The 22,536-nt window shown below is 40.7% G+C and overlaps 1 protein-coding gene across 2 annotated transcripts in view; it reads left to right on the top strand.

Annotated features, from left to right (window-relative positions):
• The first annotated feature begins 6,371 nt into the window (after positions 1-6,371).
• The window catches only part of ZDHHC20 (zDHHC palmitoyltransferase 20), a 37,968-nt gene continuing 21,803 nt past the window's right edge, over positions 6,372-22,536 (top strand). Inside the window, exons 1-3 of one of the 2 annotated variants that reach the window (XM_081004184.1) lie at positions 6,372-6,611; positions 17,148-17,174; positions 21,833-21,927. In XM_081004184.1, coding sequence (XP_080860310.1) covers positions 6,449-6,611; positions 17,148-17,174; positions 21,833-21,927 — 285 coding nt within the window. In that variant the 5' untranslated portion in view covers positions 6,372-6,448. The remainder of the gene's footprint in view (positions 6,612-17,147; positions 17,175-21,832; positions 21,928-22,536) is intronic. The other variant, XM_081004185.1, reaches the window with a different exon arrangement.

Here is a 22,536-nt window from a genome sequence, read left to right as displayed (position 1 = left end):
AATGCTCTTGATAAATTTATGATAAATGCTCTTTATCATACCTCGTGGCTTTTTTATGTTCTAATGTATAATGCAGTTCTCATCCAGTGTTGTGGCTTTTTGGCACTGCAGCAGCATATTAATAAAAGTTTATATATGTTAAAGTCATTAAGTAATAAGGGTCAAGACACTGTAAATATAAGATCTTTTGAAAGAGCTTTAAATATATATATACTTGGCTGTAGATCAGTGATAGAGAACCTCTGGTTTGTGACTTAATTAAGAGCCCACAAGATTCCTAATTTGGCTTATGAGGCCATCTTCCTCTACCATACCCACCAGGCCCACACCTGTGCCATCATATGGCAGGTATGGGGCAAGTAAAGACACAGCAGCAAAGAGCAAACAGGAGCTTAAAGTCTCAACAGTTTCTTGACAAGCAGGGCTCACTGGCCAGTGCTGACAGCAAGCCCCTTGAAGTCCATTGGCAAGTACAAACCGGATTAAAGCTGCCCCTGCAAACCAACATTTCCCCAATGTAGGCCAGCTTTACAGACAGATTTGCTGGTCTGCAGAGGAAAAAGGTCAGCTTGAAGAAACAGTTTGAATCCAAACAATATTGACAAACAGGCAAAGCAGGTCTTGCTGTCAGTACCAATCGGCTGACAATCAAGTCCCACCTGACATCATAATGTCAAGTGATTAACAGGTGTGTGTGGCCCTGGCCACTTTTTAAAAAATGGCCCATGCAGGGGAGGCTAGTTATTGACCTGACCCTTAGGCTAAAGAAGGCTTTCCAGACTGTCATAAACTCCAATCTTCAAAGAGGTCATTTTGCCACCATTGGAGAGCTGCTGCTAAACCTTGGACAGTTGCTTCCAAATAGTGTAAATGGTGTTGCTTGGTATAAGGAACTTCTGTATTCGTAAGGGATTTCTGGAGCCAGAACTCAAGACCAAAGAGCAATCTGGGGCAGAGGGAAAATCAGAAGACAGACTAGAATCACAAGGCGCATCAGTGCTCCAGTAGACCTTATTACACAAACAAAGCTCCACTGAGACAGGAAGCCCTCCTATACTCCTTACTGCCCAGGAGCCTGGGTTGGGTCAGTTGGGTAAGTTTTTAACTAAGGCCTATAATGACTCAGAGCTCACCTGAGGCAATGATCAGCACTGGAGCAGTGGTGAGCAGTTTCTGGCCGTATTAACAATGATCAAGATCTGGGTGTTTACCCAAAAATAATAGAGCTGGTCATTTAAACTGGTTTTGTTTAAACTCAAAGAGTTTAAACAAAAATATGTTTTTATAAAGTTTGTTAATTGCTTTGGTGACTCATTAATTTCATTTGTATTTTTGTATTTATATTGTATTATATTGGTTTGGTTACATTGGAAACTGCTTTATTTGCTTGGAAAAAGTAGGGTAGAACGCTTTAAATAAATAAGTCAGAGACCCAGAGAGATGAAATGCTGTTCTTGCTGTTATAGCCATGAGCACATAAGAACTGCAGGAGCTATGAGCTTATTTAGCTGTCCAAAATATGCTTCTGCATACACAGCAAACTCCTCTAGAAGCAACCTGGTTTTCCTCACACAAGGTATCTGCTCAAAGTTCTCCTTGCACAAAATAAATAGCTGTCGTGTATGCAGAGGAGGAACTTTGGACTCTGGCCAAATACAAGTGCATTTCACTAGATAAGCTCATATTGATTCTAGTGAGTAGCACAGAAAACCAATGAAGTGAAGTTGATAGGGTCTATCACCTGGGACTTCAGTATGTGGGTCAAAATCCTCACTGAATGCAGAAGTACTGGAACGGAATATGTACAGGACAGAATACTACATTTAGTTCCAGTATGAGCTCAACCTTGGCACGCTTTTTCAAGTGGAACATGGGAAATGTTAACACCATCGGGGAACCCATTGGTGTATCTGCCTTGAGTTTTTGAAATACAGGAACAAGTTGGTGTGCATGTTCAAGATGGCGGTGTGTGCTTCAAGTATGAACATCAATACTTCTGTTGAAAGACACACAAGAAACACACACACACAACCACTGGCAGTCTGATATCTGCCATGAAGACTGAGACATTGAATTAAAACAGGTGTACATATTCAGTAAACAGGTCCAGTAAATAGGTTCCACTCTTGAAAATAGGAACACACTAAGTATATCGAGTGAGGGATGAAACTGGAATTTCCCAGCCTTCCAAGGGAAATACAACTTTGATGGACAAAGCAATAGTTAATTCGAACATGGGAAGCTGCCCTATAGCGAGTCATTACACTGACTGGCTGCGCCTCTCCAGGGCTTGAGACATTCCCAGTCTACCTGGAGATGCTAGGATTGAACCTGGGACCTTCTGCATGCAAGGTGGATAATCTACCCCTTAAATGCTTTATACTGTTCCACATTAAAATCATCTAGTCGAAAAAGTTTTATTACCATTTTCAATTCTATATTTTGTTCCTATGTCTACTTATGAATGCAGCAAAAGTTTGTTGATACATGTAGTACAGGGAAGCCAATGTATCAAGCAAGTTCTGTATTTCTGTCCTAGCAGGATTGATATCAGCCAGGTAAAAGGATTTATAAAAATTGTGTCTAAATGCTTTTTGGCATTACAAGAATCTGCCCCTCTAGCATCATGCATCAGAGTAATATTCTTGGACTTCTGCTGTTTCAAGCAGAAATCTGGGAGTTTACTGGCCCGTTTGCTTTCCTAGTGCTTAATTTTATTATAAATCTGGTGTTGCAAACCTGGTTCTACATTATATCCAAAGAGTTTCCAAAATAAATAGTTCAGATTCGTTGTCTTTTCATTTATACGAGGTGTGAATAATGATTCTCTCTCTCAAAAAAAGCCTTAAATGCATCCCAAATAATTTGTAGAGATCCCTTACATCTGCTCTCAGATACCTAATCTGCATTAAAGCTGTGTTAAGCCCGAGAGAGGCCTCTTTTTCTCGAGACTGCAATAGTAACCTTTAATATGACAGGCCAATAGTTTGTAAAATTAAGAGGACCAATTCCAACAGTTATTGTGAATTGTAAAAATTGATTAGGCACTAAAAAAATAGTGTGGCCTAAAATGTCTGTGGAGTAATAGAGAATAAATATTTGGTCACATTCTGTTGGATGGTGCCTATTCCAAAGGCCCATGAGATCCAAAATTGCTTTAGCTGTACCCCCCAGCACCAAATAAGCGGCATATTTCTATCTAAGATAGTGTTGTATATGGGCAAACTGCTGCTGTGCTATAAACTTGAATATACCTACCCACCTCAGCTAAAAAGAAAGGGCTGTATGTGTGCGCGCGTGCAAAGCAGTTGTAGGGAACATTTTAAGCCTGAGGGCCACATTGCCTCATGAGCAACCTTGTGGGAGCCACATGCCAGTAGCGGGCAAAGCAATATGATATTGGGGGTCATGCGAGGCATAAGTCAAAACATCTGGAGGGCCCCAGCTGTTAAAAGCCATTGGTCTTCAACTGGTAGGTCAGGACCTGCTATCAGGCCACAGCCTGATCCAAGGTAGGTCACAACAGGAGTGCTTCCACCATATAATATATGGTAAAAGATTAAGAAAAGGGTCCCCAAACACATGTTTGGGTTAAAGATGGGACCCTGGGTCTGAAAAGGTTGAAGACAACTGCTCTAAGGCAATGGTTCTCACATTTATTTTATATCAGACTGGAAAGTGTAGGGGGTCTTGACAGAATACTTAATAAACTATTTCTGGTCTACAAGTCAAAGCACATACCTAACTCTTATTTTAGTAACATAATCTTGCCTTTCTGATGTTGTAAGAGGAGCATTTGACTCAGTACCTCATAACTGGCTATGGACCAGACCGGTCTGCTAGGGTACCAATACTAAGCTTTTGAACTGCATGAGGAATTTGTATACCGACATGACCTTGAAAGCTAAGATAGGAGCCAATCGTCAACTATCAGCTAAGACTCCAGTCCCAAAGGTAGTCCAGCAAAGATGTATTTTGGTCCCTTTACTGCTTAATTTATATTTTGAACAGGGCTGCAGCTTCTTTGAAGATGAGACCACTTCTTTCCACTAAGGTTGGCCAAGGTGTTGTGCCATCTTATGATACACAGAGGATGCTATTCTAATTTCTGATATGCAAATGGTGTGTGTACACTACCAGGTGATTGTTTTTTATTACATTATTCACTTGAGTACATTTTTGTACTCAAGTGCCTCAAAGCAATTTACACCGTAAAAATAAAATAATAAAGACTTGAAAGTCAGATAAAAACGGCAACGAAGATGAAAATACCCATCCAACAATATATTTTAAAGGAAGAAGTCCTATCCACCTCACATCAAGGCTGAATACAACAAAGGCCACTGAGTTATCCTTGCAACTAAAAAATATAAACCTGGAGGTACAAAAATGTTTTTGCCTTGTGCCAAAAATCAGGCTGTTATGGCACCAGGCATGTTTCCCTGGGGAGAGCATTCCACAAATGTGAAACCGCTACTGAAAAGGCCCATTCTCCTGTCGTCAAACTCTGCAACTCTGTCTTATTCCTAGGGCGAATATTTTTAGCAGAAGTGAAGACTCTTGCACATATTTTTTTTTTTGCTGCAGTGTGAAATGTATATGAAAGTACAATGGAGATGTATTCTACCATTATTGTTAAAGTTCAGAAGGGAATCGTGAGAAATTAATAGATTTACTGTTCAGTCAGAGCAAGTATGTCACACGCAGAACTTGTTAAATTCATTGCAGATTTCAAAAAGCGCTTGAAATTTAATAGGTGTAGATGGGGATGTACAAGTGAATTTATGTGTGGTGTCTAACTGTAGCAAGAATAAACTAGTCTAATCCATTATGCTCATTTGTATTTTATTTCTCTCTGTAACTGTTATCTTTTAACGTGCACGAGCTTATTCTTTGAATTAATGCTCAATATGAAACTAAGTAGTAAGAAGACTTTATGGAGAATTTTAGCTGCCTGCTAAAAATACATAAAATGTAAAACCGAACTGAACTTCCAGTGTGATGGGTGTGCAAAACCCTGTGAAGCAAAGCATAAGTCTGTCAGGTTTAGCCTCACTTGATTCAGCAGTCATCCTGCTTTTGAATTTGGATGAGGGTAGCAAGCGATGAAAATTCATTAACCATAGCTAGGAGAAAAAGAAAACATTGATTTCTTTCTACCTTAGCTGGCATTGTCAAAATCAGCACAGGGTTGTGAAAATCACAGGTCCTAGGCAGGAGCCTGTTAGCCTCTTTTGACAATTTGGCCCTCAATCTCAAACCAATTTATTTTAGGAACACTCAAATCTCACTCTATTGCCCTCCCACTCTTGGAGGGGGACTGAGGGGCAAGCGCCACAGAGCGGAGAAGAGAACATCTGAATAGAACAGCCATGGGTTGTGGCTGTGTGGAATAAACTGACCAGGGCCAAACATGGGCACTATTGACTATTCCATTATCTTTCCATGGGACTAGAATGGAGCTAGTGGGCCATAGCTTGAAAAACCTTTCAGACTTCCTTGACAGGTGAATGATGAATTCTGTTCATCAGAATAGCTAGGATCTTCTATTTCAGACGCACCCACAAAATGAAAGACTTGGGGTCAGGGGTGTCCACTTGAAGAAATATAGGGAGGGGAGAGAGAGCAGGTAAGCCCCACCACACATAATTGTTCACATGATGCGGCTCTCAAATACCATTTGAATGGCAATGCCCATCAACTTGGGGGGGGGGCGGAGAGCGGCCCCTTCAAACATTTTATTGGGGGTGGGGGCGAAGGGACCTCATTCCCTACGCTTGAGGTGAAGCGTTCGCTGAAGCGCAAATTCAGGACCAGCGAGGCTCGAAATCTCTTTCCCCCCATCTTGTGATCACTAAACCAGGAGATTGTTGGGGGGTGTGGTGTGCACGAATGCCTCTTCCGACGACCCCGAAGAACGGTGGGCTTCCCTGGGCTGCGAGGAGGACTGCAGAGCCGAGGGCGGGAGCGCTTTTTCCGCGGAGCTGCCTCGCCCCCCCCCCCCGCCCCGTGACCTTGACAAGAAGCGGAGGTCTCGGGAAGCCGAGGCGGCCTTTTTGCGCGAGGGGAGACGACAGCGGCCGAGGAGGGCAGCCGCTCTGAAGTGCAAGGAAGCCTGTTCGGGAGGCGAGCGAGGGAGGCGTCCTCCGTCCGCCCCAGGAGCCCTGCGTCTCCTTCCCTCGCCTCGCCGCGCCGCCCTCTCCCGCTTCCCTGTCAGGATTTTGTTCCGTGAGGGTAGCGAAGGCGCCTCTTCTTCTTCTTCTTCTTCCCGCCCTCCCGAGTCGCAGCGCAGAGGAGGCCGGCCGGCCCTGCCCCCTTAGCAGGCGGGCGGGCGGGCGGGCGGGGGTGGCTGGCTGGCAAGGCGGGCGGGCGGGCCGAGGAGGCTTCGCCGCAGCGGAGAGCCGAGAGGCGGTTCCAGGCGGTGGGAGCAGCAGCAGCGGCGACGCAGATGGCTCCTGCGGGCGGCGGCGGCGGAGGCTCGACGGCGGGGAAGATGGCGCCGTCGCACGTCCTCAAGTGCTGCCAGAAGGTGCTGGCGTGGGTGCCCGTGGTCTTCATCGCCCTGGTCGTGGCCTGGTCCTACTACGCCTACGTGGTGGAGCTGTGCTTGTGTGAGTAGAAGCGGGCTGGGCGGGCTCAGGAAAGGCGCTTCCTGGGATGCCCCTGAAACCGCCGCTGTCATGGGGGTTTGGCGGCGGGGTGAGTTTCGGGTGGAGGCCCTCTTCTTCTCCACCACCACCACAAAAAATAAACATTAAGTCCATTAAACGTTAATGGTGGCAAGGCAAGGCTTGTGCTTCCTCCTTCCCCAAATCAGCCACCGCCTGCCTCGTTACTTCCTCCCTGCTGAGCAGCAGCCCTGAGGTGCTCAGCCCAGCAACAGCGGTTATTCGTGGCTAAAGGGTAAAGAGACCTGTTGCCTCTTTTTCGCCCTGGTATCTGGCACTGCCATATGCACAGGGTCTGTCCTGGGTGGTCTGCTGCGTTTATGAATCTGGAAAGAGGTAGTAGCAAGCACCACACACTCGCGTGCTCTCTCTCTCTCTGCACTTCGGGTTGTTAAAGTGGATTAGAGGCTTCCCTTCGAGGCTTGGCGCTGAAGGGAGCCGAAGGAGGAAATCCACCCTTTTGCAGCTCTGATTTGTGAATGCAACAGGGTATTTCTAGGACGGAGCAGTGCTATTCCATGCACGTTTCCTTGAAAGCACCCTTGTGTTCAGATTGTAGCCTAAATAAGCCCCTGTTTGGTGTCAAACATCAGAAGTGTGCATAGGATTGAAGCCGGAACAAGCCCATGTCTCGTGTTAAAATCTTGGACGCTTTAGGTTTTGTGGGACAGTGTTTAACTGATGTGTGTTTGTTAGTAGGCAAATGCTGGTGTTACTGAATATTGCGCTATGCTAAAATCCTTGGGTTTTCACTCTTCCCTGTAAGTTTTTGCTTCAGTTTTAATTCATTTGAGGCTGCCGTTAGCCATGACCCTATGGTGCTTTGGTTGATGCTAAAATGTTCTTGTGAGTCCCTTTCGTTGGACAAAATTTTAGTGGAGCGCTTGCGGGCGGGAACAGCAGTCCTTTAGCACTCCTGCAGTGCTTCATTGTGCTTCTCTTGTCATTGCTCTTTTGAAAGCATACATTGAACAAGGTTCCTGGTGAGATAGTCTGGGAAGGGTCTGATAATTGATCCTTATGGGTGGTAGGGTAGTTTAGCATAAGACACTCCACCCCAAAGAGAAATAGAATGATGATTTCAGAGATAAATTTCAATTGTATGGTAAGACATTAGCATGAGTCTAAACCTCTGCTGTTCATGAAATGATTATGGGTGTCTCTTCAAGATCACTTAATACAAGTTGCTCATTTTAACAGCACTTGTCCCCGCAATTAGGCTAATTAAAGGAGATGAAAGGATAGATTTTTGAAAACAGGCTTCATGCATATTTATTTGCTGAATGGCAGATATGCTTTAGTGATTGCAAGTAAGGAGTTGTTAACTCATCCAAAGTAAAGGAGCTAAGATTATTCGAGTGTATTCTTTCTAATGAGCAGATGATTGCTTCCAGCCTTGACCACTCTTCTTCTTCTTCAACTTTTGAGTTACTTCACTAGCCATCCTTAAAGCTCTTTGTCCTATAAATAATAACATGTGAATGTTCCGTGTTGTAATATGGGAATATTTACAAAAAAACTTGCTGTTTGTTTTCCTCTAGAATTAATTTTTAAAAAATAAAATATAAAAAGGGTTCAATATTCCTGTTTCACAATCTGGAACTTAAAACAAAATAAAAACATAGGGTTCTGCCATCCATGAAGAGAAGGGCTCCTGCCATTCACAAAAGGCTTTTTCATCCTTGGAGGAATTCTGCAGATTGAGGGTGGGGGATGCATTCTACCGATTTCCTCCTCCCTGTTGCTTACAGTACCACATCCTGCACTGTTCTGCAGGACCCCTAAGCACTGTAGATTTTCAGTGTGTGCAAGGGAAAGGGAGAATTAGCATTGTGTTGATCCAGATCTCTAAGCAGAAACTCCACATACACAAGCCTAATGTATATAGACTCAGTGTGTGCAGTTTGTACCCTGTAAATATAGAGTACAGATTATATAGAGAGCATTTGTGCATACTACAATGGTACCTCGGGTTACAGACGCTTCAGGTTACAAACGTTTCAGGTTACAAATGGTACTTTGGGTTAAGAACAGAAATCGCGCAGTGGTGGCGTGGCAGCAGCCATTAGCTAAAGTGGTGCTTCAGGTTAATAACAGTTTCAGGTTAAGAACGGAGGTACCACTGTAGATGTATGCACTTTGCAGAAGTTATGGCTGGCTGAGGGTGAGGCAAGTGGCATGCATTAAATGTCCCCTATTTGAAACAGGGCTGGTATATATGCTGTACTGTATCATAAAGCAAAGATACCACTGATCTGATTATTTTATTGAAACCCTTTCTGATGTTGGACTAGGTTACTTTTGTTATGAATTTATTATGACGGCAGTACAATGCATATAGCATTTAACATAACCTCATACAGGAAACTTAAGATGTTAGAGTGAAATGTGTTAATATTCATAATGTTTTCAGCAATCAAGGCTTCATCTATATCCCTGTCCTATGAAGGTTTTATTGGTAGAATGCCTGAAGGATTGACTTAAACATACTTTTTAAAACTCCCTAATTCTAGGTCAAACAATTGACATTCACAAAACCAATGGCTTGGAATATTTTTTCAGGTTTTTTGTTCTTTCTTCCATGGAGTGTCTATTGCCATATGAAGGTCCAAGCTTGGTTCAGACATTATGATCTCAAACCTAGAATGAGCCATGTACCCCCTTTGCCAAGTTTCAGCAAAGATTTCCTTGCTTCTTAAACCACATGCTTTCCATAATGCCTGAAACTATGACTTAAACACTTCCTACAAATTAGAATATCAAACCAGGATCTAATCCTGTTTTGATAACTTGGCTACTAAAACATAGTTTGTGCTAATTATTATATCTGAACTAGGCCATCTATATCTCACATAAATACATAAATATATGCCTTTATTTATGCACAAAATACATAAATATATTGAAACAAAATTGTAAGCTATATGTTTCTTCAGTAAAAAAGAGTTAATTCTCAGGAGTTATAGCTAGCAGGCATATGGGAACCTCAAAAAGTTAGCAACGGCTTCATAAAGCAAATGTGTGTAACTTATGGCTCTTATTTTGGTGGATTAATCTTTGACTGTTAAGTCTGTGATCTTCCTCTAGCACCCCAGATTCTTCTTCTTCTTCTTTGGCAATCACTCATAGCTGAGTAAGATTGTCTTCTATAAACACGGTTTTAACAATGAGTCTGTAAGGGACTGTGGAGGCCAGTTCTGGATCCACACGTCCTTCCACAGTGGGGACATTGGTTTCCGGGCGGGAGTTGATCACAGTGTAGATTTGCCAAGTGTGCCTTCCTCTTAGCACGTTTCTCCCTTGCATCCTGAGTTTGAGTGTCTTCAAAGCCCATGACACCTTTGGTAAAGGCTGTTCTCCAACTGGAGCGCTCGCAGGCCGGTGTTTCCCAGTTGTCAGTGTTTATACTACATTTTTTTAGATTTGCCTTGAGACAGTCTTTAAATCTCTTTTGTTGGCCACTAGCATTACACTTTCAATTTTTAAATTCAGAATAGAGTAGTTGCTTTGGATTAAGATAGGGAGGATAAAGGAGACGTAAAATGTTTAGTTTTGGATAATTTCCATTACAAATTGCAAATGCTTGGTATAGACAGGCATCATCATCATAACTTATTTATATGCTGACCATCTGACTGGACTCCCCAGCCACTCTGGGTGGCTTCCAACAACAACTATTAATGATACAGTCAGCTCGCAATTTACGTGGGAATTACATTCTGGGGATCATCCTTAAAGCCAAAAGCGCATATAAAAACACAGAAGGTTCAGTGGTGGATGAGATTGCCAAAATACTTTCCCGCGGATGCCCAACCCTTTATTATTATTTGCCAGCAATTTATTTCAAGAATAAATTGTTGATGTGAAAATATCTTCACCAGGTTAGCTTGCATCAAGCAGATTAAAATTCTGAAAGCAGTAGAGAGCAACCTGCCACATCCACAAACCTGCGGATAGAATCACAGTTGGTGGAATTGAAAGATTCTTATCTGACATTTCTGCCAATTTTGTGGGCCAGTCACTTAGCCTAACCTACACCACAGGGTTGTTGGGAGGATGAAATGGGGGGTCGGAACCATCTTGAAATCCTTGGAAGATAAAGGTGGCATTTAAATATAACAAATAAATACATAAAAAGTAACTGATGTACTCTTGACTCTCTAATATAACACACAGTAGTGATAATTGTAGTTGCAAGTGTGCTGAACCACATGGACAAAAAGCTCAGCAACTTTGGTCAGCCCCAGGCGCTGGTGGTCCTCCCAATGCCACTTGCTTGTCACTCCCACTGTCCCTCACCATTGGCCATGCTGATGGAAAATAGAGACCAACTACATCCGGACACTCTTAGCTAGAGCAATCTCCTAACTTAGCATTAGGGATACAGAGTTTGCTACTCATGCAGATTTTTCTTTCCCATTACCAGGTGGGAACTTTGCACTATACTCTGGCAACTCTTTTTCTGTCCATAACTTGCTGGTTGGGATATTTAGCCCAGTGAAAGTGCCCACTTGTTTTAATACACTGTGTGATAATATACGCATGAGATTATAGATGAAGTTATTGAAAAGGAAAATCTGACCTTCAAGAGCAGGAAAACCTTTTTGCTTTTCTTCCTGGCGGCCGTCTGTTCTCCTACCAGTCAAAAATCATTGCATGTGACATGCACTATGATGAGGTTTTTTTTACTCTTTATAATAAAGCACTTGACATTTAGATTTTATTGTGATGTGTAAGAGTCCCAGGCAGAAGCTGATTAATGTGGGCACTTTGCAGTAGGGGACAAAAAGAAGGTTGGAGACAGTTTACTCTGAAATTTGTAATGACTCGGAATGTTAAAAGCTACCGTATTTTTCGCTCCATTGGACACAGTTTTTCCCCTCCAAAAATTGAGGGGAAATGTGTGTGCGTCCTATGGAGCGAATGCAGGCTTGTGCCATAACCGCGTGCAACCCCTCCAGCAGGGAGAAGTTGTGCGCAGCCTGTACGCTGCTGTTTGGGGCTGGGGGGGGGAAAAGATTTTTTTCCTTGATTTCCCCCCCTAAAAACTGGGTGCGCCCTATGGTGCAAAAAATACGGTATATTCTTTCCTTTGCCTGTCAGGAGAATTACTAAAGTAAAAATATGTGCTTGTTTTTGTGGCTTGTATTTTCCTTTTTATTGGTAGCTTGTACATTGTGTAATGCTACAATAGTTTGCACACAGTTCTTTCATATGCTGTTAGTTAAATGAAATGGACAGTAATGACCGTAGGCCTAATCAAATTTTCTTAGAGGTAACTGAGACTCTAATTCTGTACATGCTTCACTGTGACTTACTTATGAGTAAACATATGAGATCAGGCTACATGCCTCTTTGAATTAATTGAAACACTGCCAGAGAAGACTACTTAGGATCTCAGTGTAGCACCCTAATTCTTCTTACTGGACTATCACATTTGTGTTTGGGTGGGAATGTCTCAGCGCACTCCTACAGAACACAGTGTTGATCGTCAAGGCTGACAAGTGAGCAAGACAGTTCCTGGTGATGGTGGACAGAGACATAGTCAAAGCAGCATGTGAAGGCAAAAAACCAAAATCAGTGGCCGAGGGAAGGTGCACTGGTGGGCACCTCAGTGAGTACACAGGGAGCTAGGTTAATCTTTGTTAAGAAGGCAAGTTGCTTAGCAAAAGAGCAGCAAGAGAAAGTACTAGAGATTTATAGTTCCTGGTGAAGTATCATTGGCTCACATGGTCACCTGATGCAATGCAGAATCAGCAGCGCTTTGCCTGGGTGTGGCAGACAGCAGGCGTAATATGTCTGGTGTTCTTCCTTCCAGGCAGCTGTCCTGACAATGGTCAAGGGTACAGTTTACATGCCATTGTTTCAGGAAAGCTGCCTTTACTGGTGCAGAGAGTACTGTGCTTGAGTTGGGTTGCCAGTGTTCTCAGGTTTATAATAGTGTTCCAGCTGTGTTGCAGGAAAAAAAAAAACACTGGTACGTTGTTCTTTTTGCATGCATTATTTGTGTATGAAATGCGGAGGATGGGAGGAATTCGACATAGCGCTATGGCAAAAATTCTGTTTGCTCAAGCATTTCAACTTGCCAGACAGAACGATCTCACCTCTCTTTCCCCACGCACTCTTTCTGGAGTTTTCCCCCTGACCTACCACAAGTGCAGGAAGGTGGGGGCAACCCCACTGCTACTGGAAGTCATTGTGCTGGCTTCCATTCATTGTCAATCCAGCCCAGCCTCTAAAGGAAGAAAGCTGTTGAAAGGCTAGGAAGGGAGGTGGGAGATACTTGAAAAGCAGAGGCTGGTCGGTCGAGCAGTTTGAGTTTGAGGAGGTGTGTTATTGGCAGTACAGTTTCTAGCAGAATAGGAAACATCTGGGTTTACGTTAGACAGGATACTAAGTGTGGTATATCCTTTGTGTCTGATTCATTTCCTATACTGTAGACTGGTATTTTCCTGCTGTATCTTTATTATTAAGCAGCATTTAATAAGTTTTTTTATATCCTAGTAGCCTTCAAAACAACTCTGAGGAACTTAAGTAGACCATGTATGGAAATTGGGGGATTTGTTTTGAAATTGAGAACTTGTTTCTACTACCATTACTACTACTACTACCACTACTACTACTACTACTAATCTTATTACTGTATTTATGTCCTGCCCATCTGACTGGGTTGCCTCAGCCACACTGGGCAGCTTTCAACAAAATATTTAAACACAAAGAACCTCAAACATTAAAAACCTCCCTGTACAGGGCTGCCTTCAGATGTCTTCTAAAAGTCAGATAGATGTTTGTTCAAGAAGCACAATACTTTTGCAATACAAATAGCATGTGGACTACAAAATGACTCAAAGTTGTATGATCCATCTTGTCTCAAGTCAATAAGTTGGTTTGTAAACCAGCTGAAGTTGGCAATGTTGTGGTCAGATCACTACACAAACAAGCGGCATTTGAGTATGAATGTTAAGGGGAAATAAAAGTGGAATAGGTCCCTAGTATGTTTGCATACTGGGCAGGGAACAAAAACATTTACAGTACATAATAAAAGAGTGTGATTTAACTTGATATTGCTGAAGGGAAGACATTTTAAATGGTCACTTCTAGATAATTTGGAATGCTCTTAGTTCATTCCTAGAAATAAGCAGCCAGCCAATCTCTTGAATTCCCAAAATAAACCTTTAAGCCTGTCAGAAATTATTCAGTATCAAATATTTGTGTGTGGAGTCCAGATGATTCAGGGTGGGTAAAAAGATGCCAAGACTTTCAGAACAGTGCCATTGGCCTGAATTCAGGTTCAGTTGGAAGAGATCAAAAGATGTAGGGCATAATCCACTGGAAAACATATCCTGCACAAAATACAAATCCCACTAAAATTTAATGGGAGCACAAATTTGGGAGTCAGTATCCAAATGTAATAGCCTAAGTCTAGGGAGAGAATGCTTGACCAGTTCCTTGTAAACAGACATTCTCCATGCATACAACTTCTGAATAGATTAAAAACTCACAAAAATGCAGTGTGTGCGCGTATGTTTGTGTAGGAGAGATATTGTTGGCAAGAACAATGCACACAGTCTTTGTGAAGGGTAGGCTTGTATTCCTTATGGTAGCACTTCGCCAGTTTTGTGTCTCAGATATTGTAGGTTGTACAGGGTATAATCACTTCTGTTGGAAGTGGCATTAGTTTTCGGAATAGCTCTTGCAGTTCATAGCAAAGATGCATGGTTGGTTGGTGTTTTTTCTCTATAAAAATTCCTACCTATATTTGAATATGACTTCTAATTTGTAGATCTTTTTGATGATGGTTAAAGAATTGCTGCAAGTGTTTTAGGGTACATTATTATTAATCAGTGTTTTGTACCTGTTGGCATATTTCTGCATGAGGAATTTATATCTTGCAATATCTTAATGGCCTTATGATTATTTACTATTATTCATTAACATTTATATAGGTGCTTATCAGTAGCCCCTGACTTAGAACAACACAGTATTTAAAAAACCAATTTAATAGCTTAAACCAGTGTTTCCCAAACTTGGGTCTCCAGCTGTTTTTGGACTGAAACTCCCATCGTCCCTAGCTAGCAGGACCAGTGGTCAGGGATGATGGAAACTGTAGTCCAAAAATAGTTGGAGACCCATGTTTGGGAAATGCTGGTTTAAATCAACAATAAAATACAGCAAAAAAGTCCTTGCCACAGACAACCAGTTTACAGCCCAGATTTAAAACATGAATAAAAAGCTCTTTACGTCATGCCAGAAAGACTGCATAGAAGGCATCAGTCAAGCCTCTCTGGATATTCTGTACCAAAAAGCAACTTTGTGTTGCCGTTTGCCTTGATGAAGCACCTGGAACAAGGGATGAAGAGGATCCTAAGGTTCTGGTAGACTGTTTCTTCAAAATCCACTTCTGTGTAACTTGCAGATCCTAGTTCATGTCCCACCTTTTGGAGCAATGCAAAAGAAATTTGCTCCATCATTCTGACATACAAAGTAACATACAAGATAACTAATAACCCTAGTTTAGTTATTTATTTTATCCCATGATCAGATAAAATTGTTCTTTGTATAATTTGGAAGTTCAATGCTATTGTCTTGCTTTTATACATTTTCACCCACTTCCTTTGTTTATTTATAAACCTGGTGTTTGAATGTGCCTTTTATCTAATCCAACTTGTTCTCACTCATTCTTCTTGAGAACCTTTTGATCAAAATTTAGGACCCTTTATTCTACAGCTAACATGATTTGAAACATGGTTTGATCTTTTTATACAGAAGGAGAAACTTCTATTAACAGACACCCCAGTTTAGTGGTGATAGTTTTTTATTTTGAGAAGAAACCCACTCACCCCTCAATGATTTAGCTAATGTGTAATCTGTTGCATCTTTCCATTCCCTCCACTATGTAAAGCATTAACTACTCCCAATAATCAGCAGACCAATTTGGCGCATTCAGAATATATAAAAAAAATTTAAAAAATTGTCCAGTAGCACCTTAGAGACCAACTAAGTTTGTTGGTATCTGAATAAGTACCTGAAGAAGTGTGCATGCACACGAAAGCATATACCAGGAACAAACTTGGTCTCTAAGGTGCTACTGGACAATTTTTAAATACGTTTCGACTGCGTCAGACCAACACGGCTACCTACCTGAATTTAGTGCATTCAGTTTGTTGATGATGATAGGATGTTGTGCTTGGTAAATACAGGGTGAGTCCTTTAAAAGAGGCCCCGTGGATACAGAGTACACATGTTCCACAGGGCCTCTTTTAAAAGACACACCCTGTATAAGATTACATTTTACAGGAGCAAATTTTTAGCTATTCAGTGGCTTTGAATTAGGCTGTGTTGAAGCCATAGAAGTATATTCACTAGAAATGTTTGTACGTATTTACTCTGCATTTATATGTAAGCATTGTCCACCCAGTTACCTGTTCATTGTTCCTTGCTGCTCTCAAAGCAAATGCTGATAGGTGATGCTAGTATGTGGGGCTTGGCTTAACAAATTGGTAATTAGGCTTCTTTTGTAAGTAAAGGCTTACTTGCAGGACAAGCATAGGTAACTTGCAGTGGTAGAATGTAGATAACAATTAGGTATTTGAGTTTAATAAAGTGTACTAAATTGATTCCTGAGTGCTGCCAGTGGTCACTATTCCATATGAGATTAAATTTATTTTTAGTATGTTGAATCTGCTACTGGATGTATGTAATCCTGCTAGGCTAAATAAAAATAGACCAAAACCATGCCAGCAATAGTAACTGAAGTCCATTTTAAAACTGCATTGTTGGCTTTATTTTGGTTACTGAACCTCTACCTGGTAACCTGTACTACAATCAGGGCTGGTGAAAGGACCTGAATCTGGGCTTAATTGCATAACCAAGAAAGGGAAAGGGTTGTGATGCAGGCACAAGGCTAATTCATATCTCGGCATATTACTGCCAGATACAGTCATCTGAACTGGGCCATGGAGTATGAAAGAAATGGCACTTGCCCAAGAGCACAATACATGTGTGACTCACCTGGTTTTGACTCTGGGTCTTCAGCAGGTTTAGCCCTCTGGCAACTGAAGCTTATGGCTCCCTCACTGACACACTGACACTCTTTCAGTGGTCGTCTGCATTACTTGAGCTTCATTTTCTTGAAGGAAAAGTGAAATAAATAAAATTGAAGAATTAGTGTATTTTGCATTCATTTGTCACAGCTACTGCTTTCCCCCACAAGAACTGAAATGAGCATAGCTTTTGTGATCAAACCATTTCCTAACTAAATAGATACAACAATTTATGTGAAAGGAATTGTGCTCATTTGCTGAACACACACACTGATTTTTCCCCCTTTAAGTTCTTGTACGTACTTTGGAAAATGGCAAAATGAATTTTCTCCAGGATTACATTAAAATTAGATGATCTTTGCTCAGGTTTTATTAATATTGGTTTCTAAAAGACTACAGGTAGACTCACTCTAGTTTTTTCTGTTTTTTCCCCTAGTTACAATAACCTCAACTGGCGAAAAAGGTAAGAATGTTTCTTCACATATATTTCTTTGCATAGAGTGCATATATTCATTAGCCTTGGTAAAAAGATGACCTTTTGTTTGAGTTTTAGAATTCCATTTATGTATTTTTATTAAGAATGGCACAAATTTCCCCTACTTTTGTGTTCCTGCATGCCATTGGTTATGCATGTATGTGGTTCCTTGCTTATCTCTTCTTTTAGATTCCCTCTTATGGTTGCTGCCTATAATTATAATCCTTCTCTCTTGTGGTTGCTGCCTATAATTATAATCCTATCATCTTTGGAATTAGCACAGAGAGAAAATAAAGTGATGTAGCTAGGACACATTTAAAAAATGGGTGGTATCGGTAATGGATTTTCCATAGAGAAAAATTGCCAGGTATGCATCGGTTTATCATGCTAGACGTGCATTTGGAAAGTTGTGAGAAGTTGATCAACAAAAAAGTTCCCAGGGAGAGTTCACCTGGCAGTTTAGGAGCCTCACATTGGGCTATTCATAAGCTGAAGTACTGCATCCTGAGGACTGCTGTTGCTACCACCTGTCAGGGTTAGGATTCATTCCTTTTCCCAAGAGAGTGTGTTGGAAGCTGCTGGGAATTGCTCTCACATTATTTCTGCATGAGAAATTCAGGCTGCAGTGTGGGGAGAGAATGCTTGTAGAGTACAGTGGTACCTTGGTACTCAAACTTAATCCGCTCCGGAAGTCAATTCCAAAACCAAAGCATTCCAAAACCAAGGCATGCTTTCCCATAAAAAGTGCCAAACTTAATCCATTCTGGAAGTCTGTTTGACTTTCGAAATGTTCGAAAACCAAGGCGCAGCTTCTGATTGGTGCAGGCGCCCCAGAAACAATAGCCGACAACCATATCGGACGTTCCGCTTCCGAAAAAAGGTTTGAAAACCGGAACACTTTCTTCTGGGTTTTCGGTGTTTTCAGAACCAAGGCGTTTAAGTACCAAGAGATTTGAGAACCAAGGTACCACTGTATAGAATTTAGGAAAGGTTGGTAGTCTCCAGAAAGCTTTTCTTTGCTGAAAAGAATATTTGTCTTAATGGTTGAACAGTGGTATGAAGCAACTGTCATTCTCTTTATTTTACTTTCTAGTACGTTAATCTTTCTGCTGTTACTGCTGTTGGAAGAATTCCATTTGACTTCAAACACATTTCTCGAGATTGTGTAGCTACCATAGACATAACACATTCTCTACCAGTTTAAATGTGGCTTCATGCAAAGAGAATGATTCATGTTATTATGTAGCTGCTTAGTTTTTTGTGTTCTATATTATAACTCAAGCACTGCTAGGAAGATTCCTCCCCCATGTATTTCTTATCAATAAGAAATTTGGTGCGGCGTGAATAAATTTTTACTCTGAAAGTGTGGCCCAGAGAAAGAAAAACATTTGAGAACCACTGTAGTATTGCAGTTCCATAGGGAAGGAATAGCTGCTTAATCAATTTAAACCTGTGAGATGCGTATTTCCTGATTTTGCATTTCAGATTTTATCTTGAGATGCTTGTTTGAAGGATTGCCAAAGTGAGTGTCTGTCTGTGGGAAACCCAATTCATGTATATTCTGAACTATATTGCTAGGTTAGCTTTCTTGTTACCCAGTCAGCTGAATTTTTCCATTTGGCATTTGTTTTCCTCCTCCTTGTGAAGTCCTTGGTCTCACTGTTCAGTGTTCTTTTGTTGGTAACCACACTAGTTTGATTATTTAGTTTCTTCCTCTTTTTTGATACTGTATCTGAATCTGTAGGAAAACACTTGTGGTAGAACTGTCTCTTATTCTGTGGTACACCTATAAAGTAGGATGCTTAATTTAGAAGAAGAAGCGGGGGGAAGCAACAGAATTATGGTTCTGCTTGTGCTAAGTCACAAGAGCCACAACGAAAAGGTCCCAGTAATAGTCTCACAGTTCCTTTCTGAGGAAAATAAAATCACTAAAGCAAGATGCTGTATAGAAACTGCTAGTAAATCAGGATTAGTATTGAATGCATGCAGTTCCTCAGTTAAATTAATGCATTATGATTGCAATCAAACAATAATTGCCTGACATTATTTGGATTTTTGTGAATTGTTTGGATATAGACCCTTCAATAATAAAGTCCTACTTATAATTCCTGGAATTAAGAACTATTCAAACTCCAAACTTAGAAAACCTCAAGCTTGATTACTTTTCTACTTAAAATAATAATAATTTTAAACATTCATATTTCCCCTCTGGATAATATCTGCAAGGATATATTCCAGAAAGACCACATATAGATATTTTAAACACTTAAGAATTAAATTAAATAATATTCTTGGCAGAGTTTTAAGGTTTCATATAACTTTCTAAAAGAAAGACTGCCACAGGAAAATCTAGCATGTGCACAATGTCTTTGGAGCAGATGGAATCCCCTAATGTTTCTGGGATTGGACTGAGGCTTAATTGTATATCTTCTTAAACTTCTATCCTTTATCAGACTGCGAAAGTAGGTCAATAATTTCTCCTTTGGTGTGAGAATATGACAGAAGTAACATTAAATATTCAACACCATGCAGCAGTTTTCCCCACCCCATCAGTTAGTTATACAAAGTGCTTTCTTTCACCACTCTTAAGATTCTTCTGTAGATGCTTGGTAGAATTGATAGTATAGCAGCAACTGGATTTAAGATGCAATAGCAAGCCTGCTAATTAGTATTTTGTTATCTTCTTAATGTAGCTTAAATATACCTATTTAGAAAATCAGGTTAGATTAGGCCACTGGAGGAACGTATGGGCCAAAAAGCGACTGCACTTGGCAGTCTTTTAAATTTGTTGGGAACAGCTACGAATTGCTTCTTAATCCATAGTGTGTTAGCCTGGTAGCACTAGCTAAGGAGGAATTGCTTCTGGGTGGATGAAAAGGCTGCTGCAGGAGAGATGGAGCTCCCCAGTCGTTTTCGTAGGCTAGTAGCTTTGAAGACCTTTTTACAAGACTGTTAGAAATGTGAGCCACCAATTTACTACATTGACGTGAACCTCTGGTGTGACAGCCCTTTAGATAGCCATCTTCAAATATCTCAAGGGCTTTCACATGGATAATGGAACAACCTTGTTTTCTCCTGATCCAGAGGCTAGGACCTGAACCAGTGGCTTCAAGTTACAAGAAAGGGGATTCTGACTACACATCAGAAATAACTTTTTGACAGTAAGAGGTGTTCAACAGTGGAGCAGGCTCCCGCAAGAGGGGATGGACTCTTCTTCCTTGGAGGTTCTTAAGCAGAGGTTGGATGGCCATCTGTCAAGTATGATCTAGTTGAGATTCCTGCATTGCTGGGGATTGGACTAGATGACCCTTGGGATCTCTTCCCACTCTACAGTTCTATGATTCTATGATCTGCCTGTTCTGGTGCACAAGTGTGTTTGTGTGTGTGCTACGTCCGTACAATGCAATAGGTTTCATGTTACTGTAATCCCACTTTGAATTGAGATTAGGTGAGGAATACATGTTAGGAAGAGTAATTGATACTTAAGGCACTAAACAACTCTTCCCCAGATAATGACTTGATAGCACCAATTTTCACAGCATTTTTCGAAGGAAATAATCGTTCTAAAAAAAGTGTATAATAATAACAGTATCAAAATGTTGGTTTACAATTATATAGTGCTCTAGTGCTACCTAGAAGGGTCTTTTAAAACTGATATACCATTTCTTAAATTGATATTTTTAATATTTTAGAAAACAGCACACAATTTAGCAGATATCTTCTTTGTTGTCTCTTATGCCAAGCTGCATTGGTATACAAAATACCTATGCACTCAAAATAAAGATTTCTATTTGCCTCTCTTTCTTTTGCCCTTTATACATGTAAGAGAACTCTGGAAGAGACTATCTATAACTGTTTTACTATGCTATATTTATAATGCTTAACCTCAGTGACAGATATTTTACCTGTTTTCATTATTTGAATATGAAGCAGCCCTTAACTCAGAGGCTCAATTTAGACACCAAGCCAAACTGGTTGGCACTTAATACCAGTAGTACAACCTGTCCCAAGGTTTCAGCTTCTAAACAGTCAGGCAAACCATGGTTTAGAGCTGCTTTTCTGTTTTTGTTTTGTTCTGTGTCTGCTCAGCAGGTGCATATTTAGGTGCGGTAGCCTCTGAATACCTACATCAAACAGTGACCTCTGATTCTGGTTTGTTAGCCACTTGCAAACCATGACTTATCAGTGGGGACATCATGCCAAACCACAGTTTAGCTTCAATAAACCATCATTTGGTTTGATGTCTGAATTGAGTTGTATGTTAGAGAAAGGGCCATGGATTCTGTTATTTTGAGATGATAGATTTTGGCTTTGCTTTAACATGCTTATACTGAATTCTTACAGCATCCTAAAGCAGGTGATTAAAAAAGAAATAGAATCATATTACGATTGAAATTTAAAATGTGTTTAAAATCTGGGTTAAGTTAAACCAAAATAATTGTTTTTATCCACATTAGTAGAATTCCTCCCAACACTGATTCTATAGTGTTTTTTCTCTTCAGAGCTCGCCAAGATAGCACAACATTTGTTCTGCAATCATCTCTTCAAAGTTATTTTGCTGATATTATGAAGAAAAACCATTGCATTTTTGTTTTGTTACTTCAGCTGTATTCACTAAAACCTTATTTGTATTTTTTTTATTGCAGTTGTCTACCTTGTGGTTTTCCATCTGTCGTTTGTCATGTTTGTGTGGTCCTATTGGAAGACTATTTTTACATCTCCTGCCTCTCCTTCTAATGAGGTAAAGGTTAACTTTGGCAAAATGTTGCCTTTCTTACAACAGAATTGTTTTTGCTACTGATGTATGATGTGGCTTGCTTTTTTCATTTCCATTCAGTAAGTAACCCTGTTCTGTTGTGAATGAAATTCTTAAGAATAGTTTCTATGATTAACACATCATTGATGCCAACTTCACATTTCATTAATTTGGACATTAATTGTTCACGTTTCCATATGCTGTAATCCAATAATGTGGCATTCAAGTAGGAGATGTTGTTAATCAGTTTCTTAATCTAATATTTTGAAATGGATATGAATTAGTTCACTGTATGTGTATCTCTGTAAGCATCCTTATTTTAACAATATCCCATTGTGCTCAGTGACAAGTGTCATACTTGTTTAGGAATTCTTTTAATTGTGAGTAGACTCCAAGCAATACGCAAGCACAATATGGAAGAGCACTGTCAGCAGGGAGCCACCATTGTTGTACTGAGCAATGTGTCATATTTACCAATCCATACGTCTCAACAAAGAAGATGATGAGAAGAGTAATGCAGTTGTAGACTTACGGTCACATTCATAATACAGATGTAGACTTATGGTCACATTCTTGTAAAACACTATTGAAATC

The sequence above is a fragment of the Podarcis pityusensis genome, assembly GCF_964106645.2.
Source record: "Podarcis pityusensis genome assembly, chromosome: 4".
Classification (NCBI taxonomy): domain Eukaryota; kingdom Metazoa; phylum Chordata; class Lepidosauria; order Squamata; family Lacertidae; genus Podarcis; species Podarcis pityusensis.
The sequence above is the reverse complement of the archived record's forward strand: the minus strand, read 5'-3'. Positions and strand labels throughout refer to the sequence as shown.